This window comes from Falco biarmicus, chromosome 2 (genome assembly GCF_023638135.1).
Source record: "Falco biarmicus isolate bFalBia1 chromosome 2, bFalBia1.pri, whole genome shotgun sequence".
Classification (NCBI taxonomy): domain Eukaryota; kingdom Metazoa; phylum Chordata; class Aves; order Falconiformes; family Falconidae; genus Falco; species Falco biarmicus.
Window position 1 is genome coordinate 12,289,733 of NC_079289.1, and position 21,576 is coordinate 12,311,308.

Here is a 21,576-nt window from a genome sequence, read left to right on the forward strand (position 1 = left end):
CCAGTATGCTACACCACCTAGTCTGAAAAAAGGAGGACAAAAAACCGTCCAGGCTTCCAAAAAGACACCAGCTGGCTCTAGCCTGGCTGGGTAAGTGAGCAATTTATGCATTCACCAAAGGATTGGCAAAGGTCCTGCCATGACAGCAACCTCCTCCCTAGCCCTGCTCTGCATAGCCGGGCTCTCTACCTATCCCAGTCCTAACCTGCTGAAAAGGAGGAGCTTTGCTCTGTCCATTCCTTATTTATAACTTGTCAAGAGCTGGGAGGGAGGGGTGAGCTCCCTGTGGTGCATCCTGCTGCTGCCTGCCCGCTGCCAGCCTCACAATCACAAGTACAAATGCCTCCTGCCTGGCATGGTGGCTGCCTCTGTGCTCTGGGGTTCCTCTGGCTGTTCGCAGTGCTGGAAGCAAAGACCAGAACCTATTACCTTGGGATTGTGGAAGAGAACTGGGACTATGCACCGTCTGGGAAAAATCTGATCACAGGACAAAACCTCTTAGAGGACAAGTAAGTTACTGGGGGCTCTGGTAAATCGTAGATGTGTTGACAGCTCCAAAAAAAAAAAAATGACTAGTGTGGTTAATGTTGCTGTAAATGTCTTGAGATGGCTTTTTCCTTGTTTTTCTTCTGATGATGTTGTCATAGGCAGGATTTCAGCATCAAGGCAAGAGTAGACTTTGGCTGACTTCCCTTCCATCGTGGCTGATTAAGCAAGATGATAGTGTGTGTCTGAAGGCGACTTTCAGGAACTGATATTTGTCAAAACAGTGTCAGGTAGTGGGCTCAATCCCCCTCCTCCCGTGTGTGTTTCATGGAGATGTAGGTATTTCTGGGACTGGTTCTCCAAAGGTAAATTTCAGCTTTGCCATAATCAAGCACAGCTCTTTGCATAAGACAAAAGTCTGTTTAGCTGGAAAAAGAATGTATGCTTTTTCCTTGCAAGACAATAAAAGTTGAGGGGCTTGGTATGACATTGTAAAATTCAGATGTGTATAATACCTACAACTGAGAAACAAGTAGATGGTTCATATATCCCCCCTATGCATGCAGCTGTGGAGACCTCCATTTAGGAAATCTGTGTAGATAAGTGTTTAAATATACAACAGCGCAGGGTCACACTGAAGTCCCAGCCATCACCTGTGCTGAAACTGGAGTGTTTAGGTAAGCGCTGTGATGAAATGTGCCTCGGCCAGTGGAAAACAGGGATCTGCTCTTGTGTTCGCATTGCTGGGGTTGGCTGTGTGTCCCTCCCACGCCAGGAGAGTTGGCCTGGACATTGGATGGGGATGGCACAAACCCTTGCCTGTCTACAGTGTGGGCTTCAAACAAGTATGGCGGTATTTTTAAGATTTCATTGATTTTGTTTGACACCCTAGAAATAGTTTGGGGGTCCTTCCTCTGAGTCTAGGCTTGGGGTTGGGGTGGGAGCCGTGAGTGAGTGAGGAGGTCCTGGTGTCCATACCAGGTCTGGAGGCACACTGGGAGCTGAGTGCTGTATCCCAGGAGTTAGAAATGGAAATATCCTTTCTGACTTTTCAGGAAATCCCAAGCAATGCTGGAATTTTGTTTAGTGGCCAGTAATTTCAGAATTATTCTCAGCTGGATTTCATAAAGGAAATTATTTTGCTACAAGCAGGAGGCAAGGAAGAGCCTTTTTTCAACACAATTTTTCAACGAAGAAATTTTTCAACACAAATTTCTGCTTATGCTCTTAACAGCTAGAGGTCCCAGATAGCATCCAAGTCAGTAGGTGTTACCTTTATAGATAGAATTCAGGGTAATAGTTTGTCCCCAGCCCATGAAAACAAGCTTTGCTGGAAAGGTTATTCTTCAGTTGTGTTAAACACTTGAATTTCTCACTTCCCTACCTTTTGAGCAGAGGATAACTTTCTCCACTCCCTAAACTGCAAGACCCCTCACTAAAAATAATTCAGCTTTAAGTGAAGGGCAGCTACTTGTAAACCCACCTCAGTGCCATAGAGATACTGGAATCTGTTCTGTAAATTGTACTTTTAATGCTGGCTGCACTTTGTGCTCCCTGAACATCAAGTGGCGCATTTACTTCAAAGTCTGTGACATAAGTGTGATGCCTTTTACATGGCACGACAGGGAGGGAAGATAGCTTCTGTCTTCAGTCATTGTTGTAATGTAATAATTATAGAATATTAATTCCAAAGGGTTTACCCACAGAGGATTTTAAGGTAGACTATACACTCAAAGCTGGGGAGCTGTTTGCGATGAACTCCCTATGTGCAGAATAATGGAGTGATTCTTCTAACCAGTTTACTCCATTTCCAAATTGTGTTGAGTTTAGCCAGAATAAAGTGCTGTATTTGGGAATAATGGTGCATCTGCATAAGCATGTGGACTAAATACTGAACCAGTAATAGCTATTTTGACTATTAAGCTCTATAGGATAACCTCTAACGTAAATTTACAGCCGTATACTAATGGTTACTTTCCAGCTAATTAATTGATTCTTATGAATATTATAAAAAACATAGTTTCATAAACAAAGTTTAAGGATCAGGTCCTAGGTAGAGACAAGAATGCATTTTGAGCCAGCCGTGTTCTGCAAGCAGCAATGCACAGGCTCGCTGAGCGTAGCACTTCTCACCTTGTGATGCATCCTCACAGCACCCATCTGATGGGGCACTATCCCAGTTTTATTGATAGGGAAGCAAAGATAAAGAAGCTGCAGACAAACTGATTATCTTGAAAAGAGTCAGTGCATACACATAAAGGAACGCTCCCTTTGATTCAGGCTGACCCACAGAGATATAATCAAAACCACTTATTCTTCACTACTTAATAAAAATGCTGAATTAGCCAGCATGTAATGGAAAGTGTTGTGTTACCTGGATCAGATAGTGAGATTTAAGAGATGATTTTCAATGCTGTCATGCCAAAGCAAATAATACCTTCCTCAGCCTTTAGTTTTTAGCAGTAAAGAGGAGAAAGACTTCAGTAGCTGAGGCATGGGGCTGGAAATCAGGTGAGCTGGTTCTGACACCAGGCACAGCCGTGCTGCTCAGCTCCCGCTGTGCTGGCATTTGAGTGAGTTGCCTCCTGAGCCAGGAGCCACAGAGCTGCATCAGCACCTCCCTGGGTGTGAGCTAAAAGGCTGCCTCTCGTCAGAGCTGATTAACCCAAACGCAGCCCTGTGTTAACATAACTATTCTGCTTGGATGCTAATTTTTATTGGGCCTTGTGCTGCTGCAGTGCTCAAGGGCCAGCCTGCTGCTTGCACAGAGCAAGTACCTTGCTGTGCATCAGTGCTTCTTTTGTAAAGGGAGTAACGAGGCTGTTCATCTCTGCCATTTTTTCTTGTCTACTTGAGCCTCAAGCTGTTCCGCTCATTCTCTTAATTTGGACTGTTATGAATGAAACCAAGACATTTCACTCTTGGTTCTCCCTTCAAAAATTAAGCTGTCATTTTCTGAAGCATACAGGACTTTGGAAAGCACAGATCCAGATTACGGCCATTGAGTAGGGGTGAGCTGGGAAGGTGTTCAACATCCCCTCCTACCTGATATAACTGGTGAAAGAATTGACGTCATTAAGCCATGGTGGACTGGACACACAGCGTGCATGGTGCTGTCAGTGCTGCTGGATGTGCTGCAGATCCCAGTGAGATTTTGTGGGTTAGGGCCTAAATATTGCTGCAGTGGGAGGGTAAGCTCAGACATTGCCTTCTCCCTTTAGTGGTCACGTAGGCAATGGCCTTTCAAGAGAAAAATACACCTAGGTGTTGTGGCTTGACATACATCAGTCTTTTCCTTCCTATTGTGGCTCAGCCCTCAGGATTAGAGTTTGGTTGATAATCCCTTTAAATTAATTTTGTACTAGTTTATAAGATGAACACTTAAATCTTGCTCTGCTGGTGGTAGATGTTGTTAAGTTTTGCCTGATGTAACAGCTCATCTCTTCTCTTTAGGCCATCAATCCTACATTTATCCGGGCCAAGTCTTGCACCCACCAGCACTAACGGGTGTTTTTTGTTACCACAGCATCAAACACAGTTTGTGCAATTTGCCTATGAGGAGATCCCACCCAGATAAATGACAATGAAACTGTCGTCACAGATGCTAAACTAATGGCTGAGTCATCATGCGGCCAAATGACCCAATTGCATCAGCGGAGATGATCATTGTGGGAAGGGTCAACATCAAAAGGGCATTCAAGGTGAAATCCTGGCTCTAATGAAGCCCAACAGGAGTTTTGTTATTGAGTTCAGGGGAAGCAGAAGTTTATTCTAGGGGAAAAACCATGATAGCCACACTTAACCAGCGACACCTCAGAGCTTCATCTAAGATTTTATGGATTTGATTGACCTCTTCTGTGGCTTGTGTGGGTCAGAAAAGGCCTAAAACATCCTCTGAGGACATTGTGACTTTCATTTTTGAGGACACACAACTTTTGGGTTTTGATGCTTTGTGGCCAGGGCACCATCTACAAATGTGAGTTGGAACTCCTCTTCCCCCTCCACTGGCCATCCCTCTGGCACAGACGTTGCATTAGCCTTACCAGGGGAGCCGTGGTTTGGCAGAGGCTTACCCTGAACAGGCTACATGACCCAGGGGTTAAAATGATGGGGGCAGCCTGGAGCCATGGGCACTGTCCTGGGTTACTTGAGCCACAGGGAAAATGGGGAGCTGAGGAAAGCAAAACTGTTATAAAACCAGCCATAGAGTATGTGAAGAGGGTAGAGGTTAAGGAAGGTTTCACCACCAACAGATTGTAGGGAACAAACCCATGAAGACAGGTGTTTAAATGGTTGCCAGTGTAAAATCGATGGGACTTTAGTGGAACAATGGTAATAAAGGAAAGTTTGTATTTGCCTACAGTTGCACCCAGGAGCATACAGTGGCTCTTTGGCAAGTTAACCACAGGAGAAAATTTTGGTCTCCACATCTGGTAGTCATTCAAAGTGCTGATTTTTCAATGTTGACTACAGTGGCAAACCAACTCAGCCAGCTTTGAAATTATATCAGCGGGGGATCTGGTTCAAGTCTACCAAGGAGCTGTCTGTTTGGCCGTGCACAACATGTAGCTCTTTCCATTTCTTATTGCACACTGTAACATAGTATTCATGTAAGCATCTCTTGAAAAAAATAACCTCTGTTAGGTTGTAGCTCTGCTGCTTAAGATCAAAGGTAACATAAACATGGTAAAAATGTTGGCAAAATACTTATTCTGTGTGATAAAAGAAAAAGGTGTAGAAATTACATTTAACTGATGGTCCCACCCTAACTCGTGGTCCTATCCTGAGATGGCAGACTATCTGCATGTCTAGTCTTGATTTGAAGTAGAATCTACTCTTGCTCTCATTTGGAAGAGTCATAGTGCTTGTCATTGCGGAGAGATGGATGTCTGTAATTGTACTTATGTCTGTACTTATTTTGAGGAATTAGAGTTAACTTCCCATTAATAACTCCCTGCCCTACTCATGTGCATTGCCAGCTTTTCTTGGAGCTTAAGAACTGCTAAGAGTGCCCAACTGGCAAAATGAAATCAGTTACAGAAAGAAAGGCAGGATTTGCATGGCTTTCCTGGGCTGAACAAGATTTCTTATGCCCTGATTCACAAGCCTGCTTAGCTCTGTATGTGACCTCAAGACTGTCCTGACTGGAGCAGAAGGAGAGGATTTAGGAAGCTTGCATGGGTGCAGCTCCAGAGGGTGGAGTATTCTTTCCTGTAAGAAAGTAGGAATGGCTGATCATCACAACTTTCTGCACATAAAGTGCAGACTGACAACTGAGGTAGAGGGAGATAGTCAAGATTTAGAACAGCAGCTTTTACATCTGCACAAGACCAGGAAGATGGAAGAGGTTCAAGCAGTGATACCACAAAGCCACCAGGAGCATGAAGTAGTTGAAGTAAGTAGGGGAGCATGACAAAGCAGGGAAAAGTTTTGTCTTTATGCGACAAGAGATGAATAACAGATAGGAGACATTTTGACAGGGGGCACCCAGTAGAACAGGCACATTGTGACCACTGGAAGAAAGAGGCAAAGGCAGATTCAGAGAACTGGATGTGTTTAACCATACAGCATTTAGAGAAGCCACTGCTGCAACAGTATATTGGAAAGTCAGTGAGTGGGAAAGAATGAAGCAGAAGATGCAGTTGAAGGGGAAGTTTAACTCAATGACAGAAAATATTAAGTGTTTCCCAAGGAAGCAGACGTCATCAAAAGAAGACAGGGAATGGTGTTTGAGAATTGTCAAAGACAGGAGATTAAGGTCAGCAGGACACTATCCTGAAGCTGAGAAAATCTCAAAGAGACTCTGGATATGGGTGGTAAGGAACTGTGAGATGGGAGACACGTTGGTTTGAATGGCACTGGCAGCAAAGACTTCATGGACCACTGAGAAGAAGCTCTCACCGAGAGAAAGAAGAGGGATGGAGGGAAACCTCTGTGTCCCACTGGTGAAGCAGCAGGGGCCATGGCACTGAGCCTGTGCCAGCTCCCTCTGACACATCTGCTGGGTGCACCGCGGCACTGGGTAGAGGTACCGGCCCTACAGTGTGGCTACATGCCTATGATCCAGACATCTGGCAGTGCAGAGCAGAAGTCATTCACACCCATGCATCCTTTCTAGGAGTTTCCTACAGCTGATACCATTAGCTCCAGTGTGGGTAGTCTTTCTGCAAAGGACTTTGAGCACGCTAATGTGCAGCACAGCAACACTTGTGAAGAGACACAGAGCTACCAGCTACTTTCAAGGCTGAGGTGGGCACCCAAAAGACTTCCTGGATGAAATGGGGCAGCCTGGACACCTTAGGGTGGGACTCACAACAATCAGTGTGCTCTGTTCTCGGGTACCGAGGGCAATCAAAAGGATGTGCTGAAAATACATGTCTCTGTATAGGTAGAAGAACTGGGCTCCACCCCTCCCAGACAGAAGGAGGAGTGAGGCTGAAGTGTCTGCACTCCAAGAAACTCCCAAACATCAGGACATTTTGGGTAGGAAACTCTTCTGCCCTTTGGAGAGTGTGGATCTAGAAGGAAGAGAAGCTATGAAAGAGCCAGAGTCTAACACAACAGCAAGGGCATCAGTGGCATGTAGGATTTGTCTCCCAGAGTTGATTGGTTTTATTCTTTTGACAAAGATTAAACAAACCCCAAAATCAACCGGGGCCAATAGACCAGCTGGCTCCTTTCATGCTGTGATCCCTTTCTGGCTCCACGGCTCTTGCATTGCTTCATGCCCTGCACAGAAGAGCATCACCTTGTGACCAGCCTTGATACTTATTGCCTTGACAGTGGGCTCTGCAGCTCTGAACAGGTGGAGGATGTCTGAAAGCCTTTCAGAAAACTGGCACTAAAAAGACATATTTTCCTGACTCCTAGATGGCTTTAACTAGGAGACAAGCACAGATCTAACCAACAGAAATGCTACAGCATGGCTTTAGGGACCGAGAAAGTCTCTGGTGCCTAAACCTACAGGGTTTTCTCAGGGTGTTTTCTTGAACTTCTGTACCTAACTGGATCTTGAGATCCATGACCTATGCATTTAAAGGAGTTAGGCTCACTTCAAGCATTTGACAAAGCCTGACCAAGAAGTGCACTTTTCTGGGGTACAGTTCTCCTTCTGCTGAAGAGACAGTGTATCCCAGAAGTGTGAAGTTATGGAATAATGTGCAATGTTGTCTGTACAGAAAGCCAAGGGCATAAGGGCACTGTCATCATGGGGAAAGCACAGTGCCACTGCAGCATCTCACTTGAAATATTTGGTGGCTGATGAAAATGAAAAATATGTCTTGAAAATAAGTACTTTCTAAAAAAAAATATCTATTTGATTTTTATTTCTAGAGAAAACATTACAAACCATTTAAAAAATCACTTTATAATTCGAATTAGGGCATAGCCACATCAATACACCGCCATGAGGTAAGGAAGCATGTGCATTTACACTGCACTACTACTGACAACACCTACTACTCTGTGGTAAAGGTTCTTGTAGCAGCTTTCCCCCCCCCGGCAGTGGAAGGTATCTTCTTGGTGAGCATGGTGTGACTTGCCAGGTCTTGCTGTGCACACATTTACCTCAGACCTGCTACTTCACTGAAAATCCAGACTTCTTGGCAACTCATTCCTTAACCACACTTTTGGAACGTATTTATTTGACATGTTATTCTGTGAAGAAGCAGACTGAGAAGCTTCTGCCCCTTCCCCTCCATCCTAGCCATGTTTCTGCCACGGCAATATCCTTGACAATGTTTTCATTTGTGCCAAAATAGCTCACGGCTTGTTATAAAGCACATTTTTCAAAAGAAAAGGCATTCTTTTTGGAGGCTTTTTCATCTGGATCACTTCAAGGATCTCGTTTAGACAGTGGCCACAGAGTTGTAATGATGTTATGAGTTATGGCATCAAGCAGAGATAGCTTGAAAAGAGGGGGTAGTGGATCTTATGGTGGAGAAATTCTAGCAACTCATACTTTTCAACTCGTGTGACATCCAACACTCAGGTTCTTGTACACTGTACAAAACTGTACAAAAGCACCTAAAGAAAATGAGTTCAAGCAGTTGAACTGGCAAGTCGCAAAAACTCACTATAAATATGAAATTGCTATATTTCTTCCAGTGATACTTCAGGAAAATTTAGCTCAGCTTTTTAATGAATTTGTTAGGAAGCATAAAAGTTCAAACAACCTTTGAGGGATGCAAAAACTATGCAGTCAGGTATGGTGGAATTGGTCATACAGTCCACTGCTGGCTGTGTAGCAAAGGGGTTCATTTTTACCCTCTTCGTGTGGGATATTTAGGGATAAGGAAGTGTATCATACTTGTCAGCTGTAACCTGGAGAGAAGTAAGAAAAGATTTTGTATCATAATGGATGGGATGAACATGGGCTGCCAGTATGATGCTATTGTTAAAAGGGCAAAGCTAATTCCCACTTGTGTAAGAAATATTGAAGTTCTTGAGTTCAGACTTCAAAAGAGATAGAGAAATATTGGAAGGCTTTCAGAAAAGAGCTTCAGGAAAGATTTATGGCATAAAGAATGTCAGTGTACTTGGTTTGTCCAGAACATGGGTATAGGAGGCAATTTAGTCAATTAATTACAACTTCTGCAAGTGCCTGCATAGAAAAGAATCTCTTGATGGTATGTGGCTTCTTTGATCTCAGAAAGGGCTTGATGGGAACCAGTGGTTGGAGTGTGGAGCTAGATGATATTAGACTAGAAATGCAATTGAGGATTCAAAGAGAGTAGGTATTTAATAGCTATAATATGTCAACCACTGACCATATGATGGGTTCTCCATCACCTGAAGTTGCTATAAACATAGCCTCTGAAATGTAGAAATGATGCATTTCATGCAAAAAAATATTTCATGCTACTCTTCTGGGGTGTCAAACTAGTTGATTAGAATCACTCTTATTTGCTTTTGGAAAAACTTGATTTGGTTTTCCTTTCCTTCTGAACAGTCATCTTTCAGATGTGAGGTTTCAAACCTTCAAAAGAAGTAGAAACTGCTAAAACTGTACAGAAAGACCTGAGTGGCTGGTCCTCAAGTGAAGACTTGTAGTAACTGTGCTGAAGACCAGACCTGCAAGTAGGATGACTGTTACTGTACAGAAAGGGATGTGGATCCTGCTAGCACTGTCCAGGTTTACTCCTCAGCTTTTATTCCACCAGTTATGTGATATGTCCAAAGGAACTATTTATCTGCACTCTAAGCACCAGTTATTTGATCAGCTTTTAAAGGAGTCTAAATTATTTTCCCTTCCCAACACCAGGTTTGCAAGTGTCTATGTGACAAGAGGAGCCAACCGGATAGGACGTGTGTACAAAAAGGCTATTTTCAGGCAGTTCACAGATGACACTTACTCCCAGGAGATCCCCAAAGCAGCCTGGCTGGGGTTCCTGGGGCCAGTCCTGAAGGCAGAAGAAGAGGATGTCTTTATTGTCCATCTAAAAAACTTTGCTTCCCGCCCATACTCTGTGCATCCACATGGGGTCTTCTATGACAAGGACTCTGAAGGTAAAAGTTGGTTTGCCTTTTCCTCTCCTTTTCCCCTGGAGTAGCTAATATGATGGCTAAAAGTTTGTCCAAGTATTTATTGTTCTGGACATTGACATCAAAGGACTTTAGATCACCCCCTCATAAACTCATCAGTAATTGCAGCTGATGACTAAAACCAGGAACAGTCTCGTCTCTTAAAACCTTTTGCCACAAACCTTTGACGCCTGGGATAAAAACAGTACTAAACAGGTTAGGTGGGGTTTTATTCCTGAATTTCTTTCCTGAATTATAAGTCACCAAAGCATCTTCCCTCCTTTCTTCTACTTCTAGCCTGTTTGAATGGTTGGAGTTCTTAAAAGTAAATGCTTTCCTCTCTATAGGGCTACAACAGACATGATTTAATTTTCAGAATCCCAAAGCTATGCATGTGTATTTTGGTTAGAGGACTGTATGGATTTGCTTACATTCATTACTCTCATCAGTTTTCTGTGAGAAGATGCACAATGTTAGCTGGCAAAATGTGTAGATGACATGAGAGTAAAGAGCTAAGGAAAAAATAGTGCCTGTTAATACATTTTTAAAGCTTTGTGTACTGATAAGTAATGGATTTTAACTATCAATTTTTTTGGATGGTTTTACCTGAGATTTTTGACAACTTCTCAGTGATTCTGTACTTGTAAGTGCTGTTATTAATATATAAATCTGTAATAAAATAGAAGAAATTACACATTTATTGAAGGAAAACTGTTAAGGGGGGGGCTAAAAGCTTCCTTTTTCCTTTTAATGTATTAGGAGCACTTTACCCTGATGGAACTGGCGGTAAAAGCAAAGAGGACGACTTTGTTGTTCCCGGTGGAAATTACACATACACATGGCCAGTAAGGAAAGATTATTCCCCAACTTTGGCAGACTCAGACTGCTTGACTTGGATTTACCATTCTCACATTGACACACCAAGAGATATTGCATCTGGTTTAATTGGGCCACTGCTGGTTTGTAAAAAAGGTACTGAACTAGAAACACTGATAAAGCAAGCCCCTCTGCCAAGCTTGGCATCTTAACAGTCATTTTTGCTTACAGGTATAAACATGATGGTCTAAAGTCTATCCCTACATAGCCCATAAAAAGGGGCAAGGAATAGCTGGGCCATTCCAGGAGCATCCCAGGGTAGGTATTGTAGCTCTGGGACAACCCCCTTCCTGCTCCCCTTTGGCTTCACGAGAGATTTGCCTTGGCTGGTGGAGGGACGGCAGCATGCTCTGTGGCCAGCTGGTCATGGCCAAGACCAAAAATAAATATTTCCCAACTGGGAATATTTCAGGACAGGTAAAGGACTCATTTCCCAGGAAATTAAATTAGGGCTGGGCAGGTGACTTCATCATTGGCATTTATATATTTGAAGCCCCAAAGTTCTTTGTAATTTTTTCCCGATACAGATTATATATTTATTTTTGCTCACAAGTTGTGTATCACAACCATATGAGGATGTGTGCTGAATAGCTGAGGTGGCAGCCTGTCCCATGTACTTTGCAGCCTGATAATTTTGTGCTGGAGCCATCAGGAACTCTCTCCCCTCTATCAGCTGAGCCATCACACCATCACACCCTCTCCCTCTGGGCATCTGTAACTCTGCCACCTCTTTCCAGTACCTCCCACAGTACAGAATCAGCCCTGATTTTATATACAGAACATAGAAGTGAAGCAGGTTTTATATATGAAGAAGAGAAAGACTTCAACGTGGAAAGGATAGGCCTGGTCTCCAGCTTAACTCACACAATTAAAATGTCTCCAACTTTTATTCTCCTGGAGGGCCTTTGAAATCTGCAGAACTGCCCAAATATATAAAAATGAACCGATAACTACGCAATAATACATGAAGCTAGGAAATAACACATTCCAAACAATCCCAGCCTGAAAAGCCAGGTTATCTGTGTGTTCGATCTTGAATTCATCAAGGTGGATATCTGCATGATGCTACTGCTGTAGTCCTTTGTCCAGTGGTGGTAGGTGGCTCCTTAGGGGACTGACAGCAAAGCTCTCAGGCTCTTTCTCGTAGGAGACAGGAGAAGCAAAAGTTTTCATGGGTTTAGAGGTAGACTGGATGATTAGATGAAGTCTGAACCTGCCAATGGTTAATAATAGACTACTCAGTATTGCCGCTCTTATAGTCTCAGGTTGTTCCCCAAATGGTCACTCAGGTAATGATACTGAACTTAGCCTGAATAGATTATATTCATCCTGCCTTCAGCCTTTTAAAACTTAACTATCTAGTCCTAGATAATTGTTGAGGCTTCCTCGTTAGTCCATGGAGAGTGAGGCACATTCAGGCGGCCATTATGAGGGCATGGTTCACCAGTCTCTTCAATGCAACAGAAATGCAGGCTACCACTTGCCTCCCATTAATTCCTGGTGAAGAAAAATGTCACTGGTTTCTGTCTGGATCCAGCCCGTGATCTCCCTCACTGTGCAGGCACACAGACACTAACACTGACTAAAGGGCAGGGCTGGGGGGAGTGGGCCAAAGGTGGGGAAAATGGGACCACAGATATTGGCAGGTACTTGTGCTTATGTCAAACCAAAGAGATCCTAAAATATCAACTTGACCTAGATGAGATGAACTGACTTCTGGAGGCAGTCCAGGTCTTGTCTGTTCAAATGCTGTTGGAGGGGGGTCAAGAGATCTTAGAACGGCAACATTAGGTGAGATTCATCCTGCCCTATAGATCATGGGCAGAGCACAGTATTTCCTTGAGTGCTCCAAAGTCGTTGTCACTTCTAAATTCAATCCCCTCCAAAGCTTTTTTTATCACTTTCCTTTTCGTTTGCAATTTAGGAACTGCAGATGAGACTTCAATAGAAGGGACTGGTGCTGCTAACGCTTTTGCCCTGATGTTTAGCATTGTAGATGAAAACTTCAGCTGGTACCTTGATGAGAATATAAACACCTTCTGCTTAGAACCAGCCACAGTTAACAAAGAGGATGAAGGTTTCCAGACCAGCAACCGAATGCATGGTGAGCAGGATTCTTGAGCAAATGGTGACCTACAGCAGTGACCAGGCTCTTTTCGTTTCAGTAGGACCTTCTGTCCCTTGTGCTGTCTCTCCTTTATCTGTGTCAGCAAGGAATGGGTTAGGACGTTGACATACTGTGTTGTTAAAAACTCTCTCCCTAAATACAGCACAAAACATACTGGTTTGCAGAAAGATTTAGCTTTCATGCCCAGCTCTGCCACTTGTTTAACATTTTGTCTTAGGCAACAGATTTAAGCCATTTGGTGACTGTTTGACCAGCTGTGAAAAGAAAAAAAGTATGCTGCAGAGCACTTTGAGATGTGTGTATTGGGAGAGTCCAGCATTTCTCAAAGGGCCTTGTGGATGGTGGGTTGGCTGGTACAACCACTTCTGCCCTTCAGAGATCCATTGGCCAACAGTACTTTGTGCCATGTGGTGATCTGGTGTATTTTGGTTGTCCCATGGAGCCTAGGAGCTAAAATAAATCTCATTCTCCTGGTGTCCTGACACATTCATGTCAGGTGTGGAAGCTGAGGCAGAGAGAGCTGACTAGACTGATTTGATTGATAGAATTTTCAAATCTAAATTGCTTAAGCCTGGCATAAAATGGTATATTTATGACTCAGAGTAAGAGGAAAGAAATTTCAGACATGCTCAATAGCTGCAGAACAAATTAACTTCATTATCAGGCCTTTGTGGTGATGACTTGGCCTTTGCAACATCTTGATATTCCCCAGGAAGTTTTTCACAGACCCAACCAAAGAATTTGGGCCATTTGATTATCCAGAGCTGTAAGCTGTATGTTCAAATGTTACTCTTCATCAAGGAGCCTGTGAGGGCCTTATTCAGCGTGGACATTCAGCCAGTTTCTTTTCTGGGCCAGGAAAGGATCAACCTTAGAAATGGGGTCGGAGGCACTTGGCACTTCTCTTTCACCTCTCATAAAATCTCATACTTTTGTTTTTAGCTATTAATGGTTATATTTATGGCAATCTCCCTGTCCTGGAGATGTGTGCTGACACTTCCATTTCCTGGCACTTGTTTGGCATGGGAAGCGAAATAGACATCCACGCCGCCTATTTCTATGGCCACACATTCACTAACAGAGACCAGAGGGCAGATGTCGTCGGTCTGTTCCCAGCAACATTCATCACAGCGGAGATGACTCCCGGGAACCCTGGGAGGTGGCTCATAACATGCCAGGTTAATGAGCACTTACGAGGTACGCTGCTATAGACCTCCCTGATCTTTTCAGAAGCCTCTACTATGCCTGGAAAAGAAAACTGAGAGATGTTTCCAGGGGAAGCAGGACAGGTTTTTTGTGACTAACTGAAAATTTTGGAACTATTTCACCAGATAAATATCATGAATATGAATTTAGTCATCAGTAGAAATTATACATGCTGGGCCTTGGGCCAAATATTCAGGTGGTAGGAATGACTTAGCTGTGTAATTCATGTGAGGAAGGCTTGCTAGACCCAGCACTGACTCCACGTTTCCTATGTAAACCGGAGATTTTGATGAGCAATGAGAGGAGCCTTCATCATCGCTTTTTGTGGTAGATAAGTACTTACCCATAAAGAAAAATCATGCCAGCTGAACACTTCATAGGGTTTTTCCTTAACAGAAATCAGACAAAAATTGGCAGCATTTTCAGAAACGTTTATGTGAAGGAATTTGATGGTGATGTTGTGATATTTGTGTGGTGCAAAAGCTGGAAAACACACAGCATAAACTAGATCTCATGGCAGCAGGCAATGCATAATTGCTATATCGGAGACAAGTTGGGAGATTTTTTACTTTGAGAATTTGCACATTGACTTCACTGGGATTTGCATCAGGCAAAACAGACCTGATTCTGGCAAGCAACAAACATCTTCAGTGTGGTAATAACCAGCCTCTATTTCAATGAAAGTCAAGGGGAGATGATGCCATTTTGCATACTTCAGGAGGTGCTCTGGCCCCCAAAATCATGCTACCATCCTTATCCAGATTAAGGAATTGAGTAAATAAGACCAATAAAGAGTGTCCTTGATGTCAGTGAGTTTCACCTGTGGCATAAAGTATCACCTTGCAAGAGAAGGGTGATAGCATCTGGCCCAGTGCAGGCAGAGGAAGTCTTTAAAAGTAGAAATTTACCCTAGTAATTGTTTCCAATCCACATAGCTCCTAGAGAGTTTTGAATGTGCATTTGTATTCCTGAGATTGCTGACTTTGCAGCCAGCCAGGAACTGTGTCCAGACTCTTTCTCCTCCCAGGTGGCATGGAGGCACTATATGATGTTCAGATCTGCCAAAAAAACCTGTCTCAGCCTTCACCACTGAGTCACAAGAGAAGATACTATATCGCTGCTGAAGAAGTACTCTGGAATTACGGACCTGACGGTTATGACAAATTCACTGGGCAGGGTTTAAACGCCACTGGCAGGTAAGCTTTCTTGTCCTCTCCTGTTGTGCTTTAATTTCAGGAGTCTGGGTGAGACTTCTGCAGTGAGTCACCAGGGCTGGGTCCTGCACTGTTATTAATTTTAATTGAAAGGAGCAGGGGGAAATGGATTTAAACAGCCTTGTCGGGCTGTTAGATTCATAACTGCGATGCTTGGAGTTGCCTTCTGGAAGCACTTATCTTGATCCATTAAGTCCATGGAGAAAGTGAGCCCTGGTGAGCTACTCAAAGTTCCATAGAGCTAATGACCCTGCGTCGAGACTCCTCAGGCAGCTTTCACACTTACAATTGGAGTATCTCAGAGGTGCCATAGTGGTAAATTTCCTGCCCCCCCTGTTATTACTGATGAAGATTAATTGTATTATAGTATTTCCCAGGAAAGCTAACAAGGATTAGCAATACGTTGTGCACAGGTAATGGCACAGGTCTTACCCTAAGGCAGTTAGAGGTAAGCAGACACAGAGATGTCTCCCTAAATAAATTGGGGTTAAACACTTGAAAGTCTAATGCACAGTGAATGTCTATTTGTTAACTAATTTATAACTAATTGAGACCAGTAATATCTCCCTTTGTCTGCTAGAAAATTGTATGCAAACTAGTAATGTGGGGGATCATTTCTCCTGTGTCTGGAATAGTAACTTTATCCAAAATGAAAGTTTCTTCCTGAACCTTTAATTAAGTAACCAATCCGATTTGTTAATTCCACAGTGAGTCTGCAATATATTTCACACAAGGGACTGACAGAATAGGAGGGCAATACTGGAAAGTTCGCTATGTGGAATATACCGATGCAACGTTCAGTAAGAAGATTTGGTCAGAGGACATGAAACACCTGGGAATACTTGGTACAGTGAATATTTTCCCCTCTTGTCGTTACATCAGGTCTGAATGCAGATCCAGTTGGATCCAGAGGGGAATATGCATGCGGCTGCCAGTCAGCCCTCTCTTGTTTAGGTGGAAATATGTTAGAGGGTAGTTCTTCTAATACCTTCCCTCACTCTCTTTTTTTAAGGCCCCGTTATAAAAGCTGAAGTGGGAGATACAGTGCTAGTTACTTTTGCCAACAAAGCCAAAAGAAGCTATAGCATCATGGCCCATGGTGTAAGCTTCAGCAAGCTGTCGGAAGGTGCTCCTTACTTAGATGGTGAGTTTTGACTGTGCTGCTGTATCATCCTATGCAGAATACCTGAGTCTAAGGATCTTCTGTTGCTCTGCAGGTTTAGCCTTTCTGTGGACGCTAAGGCACAGAAGGGATGATTTGATTAGTTTGTGTTTACCCTGTGTGTCACAACCCATGGGACTCCCCAGTCTGCCAACGTGCTGGTTCTTCCCCTTGGACATGTGCCAGACAAGGCATCTAAAACTAGCTGAGGTCCATGTTGAGCAAAAGTCATAGGCGCAATCCTATTTATATTAATTCTAATTTAATATCACTCACCTGCAGTCAGTGAATCTCATCTAGACATGCTCCAGAATTACGAAGCTTAAGATCTGGTATGATGCTCCTGCTGAGTCTTTGGATATAGCTATCCACATGGTCTGCATTGCTTCACTCTTGATTCTCTAATCCAGGTCGGGCATTGCCGTTGCTTCGCTGGCAGGATAGTCAGTGTTGGAGGCAGCTTTGATATGATTGACCTGGAACATGAAGCAGCGATAATCCTTATTAATCCTCATAAATATGTAAACGCTGAAATGGAGCATTTGCCAAAGTCTTCCTCTCATTTTGTGCAAGGACAGGATCTTTATCATCTAAGTTTAACCATAACATGCTAAATATCATGTTTAATTGGCAGGCACCTTTTTCAGTTAGTGACAAGAAGCAAATCCTTCAGAGGGTAAGAAGTCTCATTTACTTTGAACACCTGTTTTAGGAGACAGTAGGTCACCCTTTGGAGATGTGTTTCATCAACTACAGAAGAAGCCTAGAGTTTGGGTTAGGAACTAAGCTTTAGGTGGCTCAAGTAAAGTGAGTTGAATCCCACCCACAGTGTCTACAGAACTAATATAGTGGCCTCTTAAAAAGTTTTTGCTGCATTCGCAACACTGAAAAGAAAGGTAAGTTTCTTGTTGTCTAAATTGCTTTCTTTCTACTACAACACATCAGAAAGAAACTCATGGAACATAATCCCTCTTTTGAGAAGTGTGCTAAAAGAATGAGGTCAACAGGTAAAACTCATAACATCATACAATAAAATCAATACAAAAGGCTTTATTAAATTCTGTTGTCTCTAGTTGCTGACCTTGCAACACAACAAATTTGCCAGCAGGCTCCAATGCATCATGAAATAACTGGCTTGAGTCCAACCTTGAAGAGCACACGTCTTCATGCCATCCATGTCAGGTGTAGCTCCCCGATGGAAGTGCAGCTTCCCTCTGCTTGCAGTCCTGTTGTGCTTTCATTTAACGGTCCCCAGCAGGAGCACCCATCAGCATTGCACGCGTTGGTGTGGAGCAAAATCAAACCAAACCCTACAATTCAGCAGCAGTATGTATTGCATCCATCTGGGTCTTTGGAGAGGAACCTGACTCCAGATTCATCAGCAGTCTTTCTGCCCCTTCTTCTCTCATTGTAACCTTTGTGTCTTGGATTTCAATCATATCTATCTACAAATGTATACATGTAAAGGCTGTGCATTGCCTGAGTGCAGCCTATTAATGTGAAAATGCTGTACATAAACATACCTACAGATATCTGCAGACATCCTTTTTTTCAATTGTGCTCTCAGGAAATACTCTTCCATGTTGCATTTGGCGCTTGTCCAGTCTCAGAGGGTTTTTAACTCCAACATTCTTCTTATTGAACACTGTTGCAGGATGAACCCACTAGTATCAGATACTCTTGAAGCAGTACTCGACGCTGCATTGCAGTTTGCAGCAAATAGTACGTGTTCATATCTAATACTGCTATTTTCACTTGTGTCTAAATTTTCAGAGGATGCTCTTGGAGTATTATAGAGGAGTATTACATTGGTGCAGTCTGCTGCTGCAAGGCACATCTGACCCTGCTGAGAAAATCCAGTCAATGAATGCCTAAGTGTTAAACAAAATTTCTGATTTGATCTTCCTCATAGCAAAGACCAGAAAGGTTACTTAGCACTTTTATTTTTTCTACAAAGGGTGCAGACCTGACTCCTTTTCCCAACTTTCCTTTCAAGGCTCTTTTGTATGTCCTCCCTGAGTGGATACCAACACTCTTTTACAGGGGCTAAATTACATGAGTGGTGCTATATCCACCCTGTGGCTTGGCAGGAGACAATGGCCCAAATCCTTTAAGAGTAACTTCCAAAAAAGAGTAACAGCAGCCACCCTCTGGGGACTCTGACAGAGGTTCTTGTGCGCTGCTATAAAATCAAAAAGAAACAAACACCAGAATCAGTTTTGGTTTCAATTTCTAAAGAGCCACAGCTGCAGCTCCACTTGCTGATGTAATTGCTTTGTTGGTGTTTAATGAAAAGCCAGAGTCTGTGCTTATGTTGCAGATGAATCTCACAACAGGGCAGGCAAGCAACAAACACTAGAGGAAGCCACTGAAGCACAAGGATGAGCTCTGCATGTCTTGTTTGACTAAACCCAGATGATACAGATAGCATCAGAATGTGTCTGGGTGAAGCCGCTAAACTTGTTCTGCAGGGAATGGGCTCAGTTGTCCCTATGGCACAGGACTCCAGTCTGGAGATGTCCCCATGGCATAAGTGCTCAGGCTATGGGATGGTGCTTGAGCTGTGGCTGCAAGGGGGACCGTCTTCATAGAAACAAGCAGCTATGTCTGACTCCTAGCTAACACTTGTGTTCGGGAAGAGAAAATTTTCCTGTAACCTAGGTGCTTCTCAATTTTCTCTCTGCAGGCTATCTGAAGCCAGGAGCCCATGTTAAGCCAGGTGAAACCTTCACATACAAATGGAGGGTGCCTGAAAATGGAGGTCCAACAGAGAGTGATCCCCCATGCCTGACCTATCTGTACTACTCAGCCACCGATGCTGTCAAGGACACCAACTCCGGCCTTGTGGGGCCTTTGCTGGTCTGTCGGAAGAACACACTGAATGACGACGGGACGCAGGTGACCAACATGGACATCTGCTTGACCCTAATGGGTCATGCACTAGGAGGGCTTCCCATATGGGCCAATTTGCCTAGTTCCCAGCTCAGTTTTAAGAGATTAAATAAACGCCATTCCTCAAGGTTAAAGCTGACCAAAGGAGATGGTTAGGAAGATAACACTGTCATCCACATTATGCTGGCTTGTCCCTAGGTTTTCCATCTTTTCCACACACTTATTAGCAATGAATGAGTCTTTCCACCCTCTGTAAGTAATGGACACTTTATTCTTGTGGCTGATAAAAGAGTGCCGATCCCTGTCTCTGCAAGGGCACAGTAAGAAGGTGGCTGCAATTTTTTGGGGAAAGAAAGTTTTGTTTAAAAAAAATGTTATTTTAACTTTGGTAATTCTGCATAGACTTTTTTTTTTTTAATCTCTTGCCTTCCTTCTTGTCTACAGAAAGGAATAGACAGAGAATTTTACCTTCTCTTTTCAATCTTCGATGAGAATGACAGCTGGTATCTGAACAAGAATATTGAAGCATTTACTGGAGACCCTTCAAAAGTAGATGAAAATGATGCAGATTTCAAGGAATCTAACAAAATGCATGGTATGAAATACCTAATATCTGTTAATGATACCTTTTCTTCAGTCATATTAAGAAGATGAGTTGGCAGATTTTATCATTATTCATAGCCGACTACAGTGCACTGGAGGGTGAGATGGAAAGCTGTCAGTCAGCTTATGGCCAGCTCCTGATGCCCTTGGAGTGTATTTTGAAGCCCCAGTCACATTAACAATGAATGCATCCACCTACCAACTACACCTGGAGTAAGGGAATAGAGTGTAGCTTTTAGATACAACACTTGGGTCTGTAAAAAGACATAAGGCCAGAGTCAGACACCAACTGCAGAAGAGACCAATGTTCACCGGTGATTTAAATTTCCCTGCTGGCCTTGGCACTGACTCAGACAATGAAGGTCCACCTGCTCTGCTGAGTCAGCTCGCACCTGGGTAGCAACCACCTCTGAAAGAGGAGAAGCAAAGAGAGATGGCCAATAATATTTTAAAACATCACCTCTGGATATAAGTATCTTACTTCAGTGTGGACCTCCTCCAAGTTATTCCTGACATGACAGACTTGAGCAAATTACATAACCTCTCTTTGCTTTAATTTTCTGAATAACACTGAGAATATCCGTTATTAGAGAACCTCAGAGCTTTCTGGACCCGTCTATTTTATTCTTCTGTTATGAGGTAGTATCTCATACTAAAATTTTGTTCTGCCATGATATCTTTCACCCAGTGATCATAGAGAGCATTTGAGGAATAGGGAGATAAGCCTCATAAAACCCTTGTGAAAGAGATAAATTTTGGAAGCAAAAGTGGAAATCAAAGGTCAAAATCACATAAAAAGGCTCTGTCAAAACTGAATTTATGACTTGGACTCTTTATGGCCCACTCTGTGGCCTTAATGATCTAGTTATGCATTCTCCAGGCTGAAGGGAGGTACCTAATTTACACACTTAACCGGTGTCTGTGAGGCACCCTGAAAAGCTCGGAACAGAAATGCTACATCACTGCAAGATTTTATAGGCTAAAAGAAAAGGTAGAAGTTCAGAGTTTATACGCATAGCATTTAGATATTAATTTGGTGTCATCCAGTGCCACCTTTGCTTCACAAAATGCCTCTTTAATTAATACTGCAACTTGCTGAGTCACGAGTGTCTTCCAGGAAGGTAGTAAGAAGCTCTGTGTTGAGTTTCCATCGACCTGTTGCCAACCGAGCTCTTTCTTTCTCCTCCAGCTGTCAACGGCTACTTGTTCGGTAATCTGCCAGGCCTGGCCATGTGCAAGGATGACAAGGTCTCCTGGCACCTCATCGGACTGGGCAGTCACTACGATATGCACGGAGTTCAGTTTCAAGGAAACACCATTGACCTGAGAGGGACGACGAGGGATGGGCTGGCCTTGTTTCCTCATTTATCAGGAACAGCGCTGATGCAGCCAGACCACGTGGGTACGTTCATGAACTTATCTTGGCGGTGTGGCACATACAGAAATCAGGCAGCCAAAATAACAGTTGGTGAGATTCTTTGCTCTGC

General features: G+C 43.3%; 1 protein-coding gene across 1 annotated transcript in view; it reads left to right on the plus strand.

Annotated features, from left to right (window-relative positions):
• Window positions 1–339: 339 nt before the first annotated feature.
• The window catches only part of HEPHL1 (hephaestin like 1), a 36,623-nt gene continuing 15,386 nt past the window's right edge, over window positions 340–21,576 (plus strand). The window contains exons 1-11 of the mRNA XM_056328575.1: window positions 340–509; window positions 9,749–9,993; window positions 10,768–10,980; window positions 12,809–12,988; window positions 13,955–14,209; window positions 15,246–15,414; window positions 16,141–16,277; window positions 16,445–16,576; window positions 19,281–19,492; window positions 19,931–20,081; window positions 21,279–21,491. Coding sequence (XP_056184550.1) covers window positions 340–509; window positions 9,749–9,993; window positions 10,768–10,980; window positions 12,809–12,988; window positions 13,955–14,209; window positions 15,246–15,414; window positions 16,141–16,277; window positions 16,445–16,576; window positions 19,281–19,492; window positions 19,931–20,081; window positions 21,279–21,491 — 2,077 coding nt within the window. The remainder of the gene's footprint in view (window positions 510–9,748; window positions 9,994–10,767; window positions 10,981–12,808; window positions 12,989–13,954; window positions 14,210–15,245; window positions 15,415–16,140; window positions 16,278–16,444; window positions 16,577–19,280; window positions 19,493–19,930; window positions 20,082–21,278; window positions 21,492–21,576) is intronic.